Source organism: Bison bison, unplaced genomic scaffold, assembly GCF_000754665.1.
Source record: "Bison bison bison isolate TAMUID 2011002044 unplaced genomic scaffold, Bison_UMD1.0 scf7180017864497, whole genome shotgun sequence".
Classification (NCBI taxonomy): Eukaryota; Metazoa; Chordata; class Mammalia; order Artiodactyla; family Bovidae; genus Bison; species Bison bison.
This window is the reverse complement of record NW_011495056.1, coordinates 727,604-737,763: the sequence shown is the minus strand read 5'-3', so window position 1 is coordinate 737,763 and position 10,160 is coordinate 727,604. Positions and strand designations below refer to the sequence as shown.

The 10,160-nt window shown below is 41.2% G+C and overlaps 1 protein-coding gene across 3 annotated transcripts in view; it reads right to left on the bottom strand.

Annotated features, from left to right (window-relative positions):
• Positions 1 to 7,340, bottom strand: part of CAPS2 (calcyphosine 2) — a 49,728-nt gene extending 42,388 nt beyond the window's left edge. The window contains exons 1-2 of one of the 3 annotated variants that reach the window (XM_010828888.1): positions 6,932 to 7,340; positions 3,063 to 3,172 (exon numbers count right to left, since the gene is read on the bottom strand). Coding sequence is in view for 1 of the 3 variants with exons in the window: in XM_010828891.1 (XP_010827193.1) it covers positions 6,932 to 6,938 (7 nt within the window). In the remaining 2 variants the exon portion in view is untranslated. The remainder of the gene's footprint in view (positions 1 to 3,062; positions 3,173 to 6,931) is intronic. The other 2 variants (XM_010828890.1, XM_010828891.1) reach the window with 2 other exon arrangements.
• Positions 7,341 to 10,160: the final 2,820 nt, after the last annotated feature.

The following is a 10,160-nucleotide window of genomic DNA, read 5'->3' as shown; positions in this document are numbered from 1 at the left end:
CAGCAGTTTATTGTGATCCACACAGTCAAAGGCTTTGGCATAGTCAATAAAGCAGAAATAGATGTATTTCTGGAATTCTCTTGCTTTTTCCATGATCCAGCGGATGTTGGCAATTTGATCTCTGGTTCCTCTGCCTTTTCTAAAACCAGCTTGAACATCAGGAAGTTCACAGTTCACATACTGCTGAAGCCTGGCTTGGAGAATTTTGAGCATTACTTTACTAGTGTGTGAGATGAGTGCAGTTGTGCAGTAGTTTGAGCGTTCTTTGGCATTGCCTTTCTTTGGGATTGGAATAAAAACTGACCTTTTCCAGTCTTGTGGCCACTGCTGAGTTTTCCAAATTTGCTGGCATATTGAGTGCAGCACTTTCACAGCATCATCTTTCAGGATTTGGAATAGCTCCACTGGAATTCCATCACCTCCACTAGCTTTGTTCATAGTGATGCTTTCTAAGGCCCACTTGACTTCACATTCCAGGATGTCTGGCTCTAGGTCAGTGATCACACCATCGTGATTATCTGGGGCATGAAGATCTTTTTTGTACAGTTCTTCTGTGTATTCTTGCCATCTCTTCTTAATATCTTCTGCTTCTGTTAGGTCCATACCATTTCTGTCCTTTATCGAGCCCATCTTTGTGTGAAATGTTCCCTTGGTATCTCTAATTTTCTTGAAGAGATCTCTAGTCTTTCCCATTCTGTTGTTTTCCTCTATTTCTTTGCACTGATTGCTGAAGAAGGCTTTCTTATCTCTTCTTGTTATTCTTTGGAACTCTGCATTCAGATGCTTATATCTTTCCTTTTCTCCTTTGCTTTTCGCTTCTCTTCTTTTCACAGCTATTTGTAAGGCCTCCCCAGACAGCCATTTTGCTTTTTTGCATTTCTTTTCCATGGGGATGTTCTTGATCCCTGTCTCCTGTACAGTGTCACGAACCTCATTTCATAGTTCATCAGGCACTCTATCTATCAGATCTATGCCCTTAAATCTATTTCTCACTTCCACCGTATAATCATAAGGGATTTGATTTAGGTCATACCTGAATGGTCTAGTGGTTTTCGCTACTTTCTTCAATTTAAGTCTGAATTTGACAATAAGGAGTTCATGATCTGAGCCACAGTCAGCTCCTGGTCTTGTTTTTGTTGACTGTATAGAGCTCCTCCATCTTTGGCTGCAAAGAATATAATCAATCTGATTTCAATGTTGACCATCTGGTGATGTCCATGTATAGTGTCTTCTCTTGTGTAGGGATAAATATTTCAGAATGGCAGTTATCTTTCCTGTCTAGTTACAATAAAATTGTGCTAGCCAATCCAGAATAAAGATAAATTATAGTTTGCAAATCCCTAGGCCAGAGATCAGCAATCTAGACTCAGCTTTGTTTTTATGCTAAAGTTTCATTGGCACACAGCCACGTTCATTTATTTACAAATTGCGTATGTTTTCTCAAAAAAACTGCAAAATGGAGACACTGTGCAGCCCATAAAGCCAAAAATATTTTTATTTTAAAAGTTGGATATTTTTGTAACCAACATTTTTTTTATCCAATTCATTTTTAATGCATTTTATTTTTTTAGAGGAGTTCTAGGTTCACAGCAAAACTGCATAAAATGTACAGAGATTTGCCACATATTCTCTGAACTTACACCTGTATAGCCTCTCCCAAGAAGGGCTGCTTTGATTAAAATTATCAAATAGTTCAGATTTAACTCATAATATTGTGAACCATAAAAACCCCCAAAGCTGTCACTCATGTATATAAGGGAGATGGCTGAACACAAAGGAAGGAGCTCAGATACTGAAGTCAGAACTGAGTTCAAAATCCTGATGAGTCACTTAATCTCTAGGAGCCTCAGCTCTTCCATATTTGAAAGCAGGTGAGGCCTGTCCCCTTGGGAGATGATCCACACTCTGTGGAATGTGCTTCTCCCTGGGCCACCCTTACCTGTGGGGATGGACCACATTCTCTCTATGGAATGCGTACCTCTAAATAAATCAACTTCTTACCTATCACTCTGTCTCTCCCTAAACTCTTTCTGCAACCAGAAATAAAGAACCTGAGCTTTAGTGAGTCCTGACACCAGCCTCCAATTAACTCTGGATGCTTGGAAGGAACCCTGAAACATCTCAAAGAGGAATGTTAAACTAATCAGGTTTATTTGGAACTAAGGCCCCCACCGAGGTGGAGGATGGAATGATGCTGTTGACCCTTCTGACTTTATTCAAGTAACGCCTGGACTCTGTCAACCTTTGAGTCTATGCTTAATTCTCCTCTGCTCAAGCCCCATCATGAACATGCATGGACCCTGAGCTTAAAACTTCCCCAGTTTTGCAGTTCAGGGAGACTCTGCTTTGGGAAAAGGTCCCTACTCTTCTCCTTACTTGCTGCAAGTAATAAATCCTTCCTTTTCCCAAGTAAATAGATAGATAAAAATACAGAAGGGTTGGTTAATAATAATACCTAACTCAAAGGTTTGTTGAAGAATAAAGTAAACTGCTGAAACATTTATTGTGTTTGCTGATAAACAGTAAGTAGGCATTCAATATTTGAAACAGTAAGAATAGCAAGGAAATATATATCAATGTTATGTATTTCTAAACTAAATTTTATGTTTGCTCAATTCTGTGGTGATTACAGGGACAAAGTAGCTTTACACTTACACCTAATCAATAATATACAGTAGTGATATTATGAAGGTTGAAAAGAGTGAAAGTCCTAACAATAGAAGCCCAGATTCTTTTCCTACCTACCTAACACAAAATATATATTTATTATTTTCTTCTTCTTTCTCCTTTTTTAATTTTTATATTGTATATGTATGCAGACATACATAGACAATTCTTAAATAATAATAAGAAAACATTGATATTAAGCTTAATTAAAAATAAAACATTCAAGTAATGATCAATTTTCAAGTAATGATTATCTTCAATTTTTTCTGTTATTCAAATCTAAGTATTAATTCTAAATATTTGGGGGGATGAATTATCATAAAAACACGAAGTAAGGAGTCAGAAAACTATTTAATGAATCTTCCTACAAGAGGAAAATTATATAGCATACATACTTGTAGTAGCTTCTTTCTTCCAGAGAATGGCTGAGTTTGAGTTATAGGAGAAGCAGCAACTCCTTTAACCTACAAATCCATTCAAGTTCATGTCTTTACCAAGCAGCATACTTTGAAAAAGGTAAAACAATATAAAATTATAATTCTTATTCTAATTTTAAATAAGTCATACAAATTGCATAATAATATTACATGGAAAGAAGTCAGGTGGTTAATCACTTTTCTGTCTTTCACCAAAATCAACTTTCTGTGAGGCAACTACATTATGTGGGACAACATTTATGGGGTAAATATTAGTCTGAGCAATGGCCCCCCTGAAGACATTCATGTCCTAATCATCAGACTCTGTGAGTATGTTACCTTAAACGGCGAAAAGCTTTCCAGATATGATTAAGTTAGGATTTCAAAATATGGAGATTATCCTGAATTATCCAGGGGACCCAATTAATCACCTTATAAAAGGAAGAAAGACCTGAAGATGCAGGTCTTTAGGAGGTCAGATAGGAGCTAAGATTTTAAGCAGCGTTGACTTGTACTTTCAACAATTAAGCTCCCATTCCAGGTGATACTCACTGTGTAGATGACTTTTTGAAACCTTGAAGGAATGTAAATGTACTCCTGTTATGATGTTCTTCGTTATGACAAGATATAAAACTGTGTTGAAAACCCATCTGCTCCAGAGCATTTCCTCAGAGCTATCTGAGAGGATGTTTTCCAGGCTATAGTCCTCCTGCGTGCATGCTAGTCACTTCAGTCGTGTTTGACTGTGTGTGACCCTATGGACTATAGCCGGCCAGGCTGCTCTGTCCATGGGATTCTCCAGATAAGAAATTGGAGTGGGTTGCTATGCTCTCCTCCAGGGAATCTTCCTGGCCCAGGGACTGAACCCATGCCTCTTAGGTCTCCTGCACTGGCGCGTAGGTTCTTTACCACTAGCACCACCCAAGAAGCCCCACCTACTATAGTCTTCAGTTTTGACTCAAATAAAACTCTCTTCTATTCATGTTGCTGTTGTTGTTGTTGTTTAGTTGCTGAGTCACGTCCGACTCTTGGCTGTTGATCTTCCCCATTGACACCCATTTCCATAGCCCTCTCTCCAAAAACTCCCTTGCCCTAAGCCTGGGGTTCTACTGCATGAGCAAAGTCAGGAAGATTTACCAATCAACAGCAGACTTATTCTGAAAGCATCCCAGATCATTAGATTTGAGAACACCCTGACAGCACTAGCAAATGGCTTTCTTTTCAGAGATAGCTTTCAGAAGGAAGAAACTTTGTGGCTCCTCTGGTGACTCAGTGGTGAAGAGTCTGCCTGCCAATGCAGGAGACTCAGGTTCGATTCCTGATCCAGGAAGATCCCAAATGCCATGGAGCAATGAAGCCCATGCACCACAAATATTGAGCCTATGCTCTAGGGCACAGGAGCCACAGCTACTGAGCCCACCTGCCACAGCTGTTGAAGCCAGATGCCTTAGAGCCCATGTTCCACAAAAGAGAAGCCGCCACAGACAGAAGCCTGTGCACCTCAACCAGACAGCAGTCCCCACTCACCAGAACCAGAGAAAAGCCTGAGCAGCAAAGAAGACTCAGCACTTTCAGTCACTTCGCAAGCGCTATTGTATTTGCCAGGATGATAGGGACCATCAAACTGAGTTGAAACAGAGATGCTAAACAATCAGCTACCTGACTAACTCCATACATCAGCCTCACATTCTTTACACCTTAGTAACATTATTGTCCAGCTTCCCACGTGGCACTCGTGGTAAAGAACACTCCTGCCAATAAAGGAGACACAAGAGACACAGGTTCTATTCCTAGATGGGGAAGATTCCCTGGCAACCTACTCCAGTATGCTTGTCGGGAGAAACGCATGGACAGAGGAGCCTGGCAGGCTACAGTCCATAGGGTTGCAAAGAGCTGGACACGACTGAAGCACAGCACAACATTATATCACTATAGGCCACTTTAAGTCACCGTGCTGTACGTGAAAATAATAAAAACAACAAAATTTATACCCTAAATGCCCATGGTCTCCTTGTTCCTTTTCCCAGGCATGACAGTCATCATTCTTCACTGTAATTAGCTCTTTTTTATCTCCCAAATAAACAATCAAGACCACGAAGGTTAGTATCTGATGCCTTTAATATAGCAGATGCTTACTAAAGTCAATAAATAAACTAATGCATAATCAAATACCTGAATACATTTGAAACATATCCTTAGTTTCACACCTCTGCACTTAATTATGACATGATCATAATGCCCCCTACAAATTCTGTCTTCAAAAAATTAGATAAGGTGTTCAAAGTGTATTAAGCATAAAGAAGAGTAGCTATGATTCTTCACCACTCTAACTATAATCCTCAAAAAGGCAAAGATTACTACTGGTTTTCCTCACCCTATAGCTCAGCACTTAACAGGAAAATAGTAGGAGCTTAAATATTTGTTAAAGTGAATTCAGTCAATTCAGATATGTGTTATTTCAGAATAACAATTACTAGCTGTAAAATCCCATGGATGGAGGAGCCTGGAGGGCTGCAGTCCATAGGGTTGCTAAGAGTTGGACACAACTGAGCGACTTCACTTTCACTTTTCACTTTCATGCATTGGAGAAGGAAATGGCAACCTACTCCAGCGTTCTTGCCTGGAGAATCCCAGGGACGGGGGAGCCTGGTGGGCTGCTGTCTATGGGGTCGCACAGAGTCGCACACGACTGAAGCAACTTAGAGCAGCAGCAGCAACATTGATAAAACAGCTCAATCTTCTGACTATCAGACCCAGAAAAATGAATTTTACTTTGCCAAATTATTCGCTAGTTATTGCAGAGTTTGAAGTCACACAGGTTTCAGACCTGAATTTCACTTCAACACCATTTCCGGTACAAGCAATAGGGAAGGGGATGGGAATTAGCTGCACAGACTAAGGAAAACCAGAAACCTAAAGTGAAGTGAAGTGGTTCATTCGTGTCCAACTCTTTGTGACCCCATGGACTGTAATGTACCAGGCTCCTCAGTCCGTGGAATTTTTCAGGCTTCAGGCAAGAGTACTGGAGTGGGTTGCCATTTCCTTCTACAGGGGATCTTCCAGACCCAGGATCGAAGCCCGGTCTCCAGCATTGCAGGCAGAGGCTGTACCATCTGAGCCACCAGGGAAGCCCAGAAACCTAAACTTGGTGGTAAAAGAATCAGCATTTCAAACAAGTGGCTTGGAGCTAAATCCTGGATTGCATACCAAGGGCTGTCTTTGCCCTAAGCGCTGAATATGTAGTTGGGGTATGCTGGGGATAGGGTAGCAAGAGGAGAGAAGAGCAAGGTCTGATGGCTTCTGTCTCCACCCAAACAGCTGCCAAGTCATGAGATATTATTTCTAGCATGTAATGAATGATGGGTTGTTAACTAATAGAACCATGTCTTTCCATGTTAGCTTTTGTGCTACCAGAACGAACTGAACTCACCCCCCCCCACTTCCCTCATTTTTAAAGATGATTTTGTCCAGCTCCAATTATCATCACTTCTCTTTTGGTATTAGGGGCTATAAGGCTGCTTATATCAAATCAGAACATAGTGAAAAGCAAAGGATAAATTGATCAAATCCAGTCCATAAGGAAGGAGAGAGGAAAAGAGATGTATAAATACAATTTCATATTTAAACTCCACGCAGGTGAGGATCAAGTCCACCTCAGAGCCCAGGGGATAAAGATACAGGTGTCTGATGGAACCTAGGATCATTCCTAATTTCAAACACAGCAGAGTAACTGTCTTCACATCACTCCCCAGAAAGCTGAGATTATACTTAAGAGCACCTGCAATGTACTAGCACCCTCTTCCTACCTGAGATTCATGGACTAGGGCAGGACTCAAGCGGCAACCAACCTGACATGACGCAACCAATCCAGGGAAAGAGTAAGTCCAAGATGAGAGAGCTGGAAAAGGTATAAACTGAAGCAATTCCACCGAGAGAACTCCCTTGAGGCCGTTTCAGAGGGGAGGAGCCACAAAAGAGACAGCTCTCAGCAAAGGCTCTGGCCAACTCAGACCCGCGTCTGTAGGTTGCCTTGACAACAGGCCTCTGCGCGCCGGGCCGGGACCCCTCTCACTTCCGGGGACAAGGAGATAGATCTTTGGCCAAGGCCCCGGCTCCGCTGGCCCCACCTACCGGCCCCCAGCTGTTTCTGCCCTTGCTTCCTCTGCCTGGCATGTGCCACAGGAGCTCCGGACCCCTAGTGGGACTCGCCGAAAAGCCGGAGAGCTGTTCTGCGTCCAGGCATCCTAGGAGACCAGTTCCGGCGCGTTTCTAGCCTTGGCAGAGAGCTGCGCGGACGCACTTCTTTGCTCTTGTACTGCGCCGGAAGAGGGCCAAAGTCGGCCCGGCGGCGGTTTGTGCAATTCTTCTTTAAAGTGAATTCTGTTTAACATATTTTATAGGGCACAGACCGAGGGTTCAGCTCCCCGGTTGATGTTTTGAGAAGGAAAGAAATTTAAGCGTATTCTGGAATGTCTGCTTTCCAGGAGCTTGCAATTATTTAAAAAGACAAGACTGCAGTATAAGAGAGAGACAAAGATATTACTTTCAATATGTGGACATTTACACATATACAGAAGGCAATGGCACCCCATTGTACTCTTGCCTGGAAAATCCCATGGATGGAGGAGCCTGGTAGGCTGCAGTCCTTGGTGTCGCTAAGAGTCGGGGACGACTGAGAGACTTCATTTTCACTTTTCACTTTCATGCATTGGAGAGGGAAATGGCAACCCACTCCAGTATTCTTGCCTAGAGAATCCCAGGGACAGAGGAGCCTAGTGGGGCTGCCGTCTATGGGGTCGCACAGAGTCGGACACAACTGAAGTGACTTAGCAGCAGCGCACATATACATATATGATCACTACATAATTATATATATATATATAATTACAAATTAAAATACTGATGAAAGCCTAGGAATCAGGAAGCTTTCTTTTTATTCTTTGCTCTGCACACAATGTCTTTAGGCATCGGCTCCTCATCGGTAAAACGACAGGTCTGGTTTGAGATATGTCTAAGATTTCAATCTACTCTAACATGCTGTAACTCTCCTGAGTTAAACTTCCAAGTGTCAGATACCCAAATCAGAACTAAAATCTTTTTAAACTTAATCCAGTTCTTCCCATAAAATGGAGTTGTTTTTCTAATCTGCTATCTTTTCAAAATTTGCTCCCCTCCAAATGTATGTGTCTAACTTTGCAAGTTAGAATCATTTTGTAAGAGAAAATACAAATGCATTTTTAAAGCATGAAATGAGTGAAATCAATAGGTATAAGGTAATCACTCCTGTTTCTTCCCGATCTATAAAAATTCATCCACCTATTACCCCCATAGAAAAAGAAAAACAAAAATAAACTGGGGAAAAAGAAAAAAAAGAACAAAAAACTTTCGAAACATTATCAAAGACCAAAACTTCTGGTCCCTAACTGCCTATTCCACAAATAGATATTCAGCAAATAACATTAAGATGTCTCTTTCCAGCTTTGAACACTTCGGTTTAGTACACCTAAACTACTTTAGTATTTCTGACACAGAAAACATCCAGTATAGAAGCAAGAACTTTGGATGATGGGTTGATCATATAAATGGTACTTTTTGCCAGTTTTCAAAACAGTTCATTACAAAAGCTCTTTCGTTATTACTGCCAATTAATTTCTTTTTACACAAAATAAAATTAGTCACACGTTAACCTCAATAGTTTGCAGATCCAAAATAGAATGTATTTGAAACTCAGAAAGCATCCATTGAACTACAATCTGCAAATATATATACCCAATGTTAGAAAAAGTAGTGTATATATGTCTATCCAGGATTGCCTTTTAAATTATTTATTGAGTCTAAAGTATTTAGAGCCCCTAGTATGTGTTTGACAAATAAGATATGGTTTCTAAAGAAGCTTACAATTATATACAACATGTTTAGTAAGCTAAAGAGTGATCATTTCTTCATTAATTCATTAAACAATATTTACTGAGGGCATAAGGATTCAGTACCTATTCTAGGTGCTATATATATGTACATATTTATGTATATAGCAGTGAAGAAAAAAGCCACTCTTTTAGTGAGGGTTACAATCTCATAGATGCAACAAAAATAAATAAATAATGTCAGATAACAACTAATACAATGAAGAAAAATATAAGAGGTCAATGAGATAGACATTAAGAGTAGGAGATGCTGTATGATCAAGTATGGTTTCACTGAGGGGAATTCTCGGGCAAAGGGAACAGTCAGTGCAAAAGGCATGAGGAGAGGGCATCCTTTCAAGCTGATGGATGGAGCTGAAGCAGAGTGAGCCAGGGGAGAATGGAGGTTGGGGGCTGGAGAACAGCCATGGTTAGACTCAGCATAGCCTTGTGGATCATATCTAGATTTTGAATTTGATTTGTGTGACAGGAAGTCATTAGAGGGTTTTGAAAAGAGGGTGCTTATGTTTGGGATTCCCTGGTGGCTCAGACAGTAAAGAATCTGCCTGCAATTCAGGAGATCCAGGTTCAATCCCTAGGTTGGGGAGATACCCTGGAGAAGGGAATGGCAACCCGCTCCAGTACTCTTGCCTGGAAAATTCCATGGACTGAGGAGCCTGGTAGGCTAGAGTCCAAGGGGTCTGACAAAGCAATGGTTTTTCCAGTAGTCATGTATGGATGTGAGAGTTGGGCCATAAAGAAGACTGAGAGCCAAAGAACTGATGCTTTTGAACTGTGGTTCTGGAGAAGACTCTTGAGAGTCTTCTTGACAGCAAGGAGATTAAACCAGTCAATCCTACAGGAAATCAGTCCTGAATATTCATTGGAAGGGCTGATGCTAAAGCTGAAGCTCCAACACTTTGGCCACATGATGCAAGATAGTTGGATGGCATTCCTGACTCAATGGGCACGAGTTGAGCAAGCTCTAGGAGATGGTAAAGGATGGAGAAGCTTAGTATGCTGCAGTCCAAGGTCACAAAGAGAAGGACACAACAATGAGTCCATCAACAGATGACTGGAGAAGGGAGTGGCAACCCACTCCCGTATTCTTGCCTGGAGAATCTCATGGACAGAGAAGCCTGTACAGTCCATGGGGTCACAGAGTTGGACACGA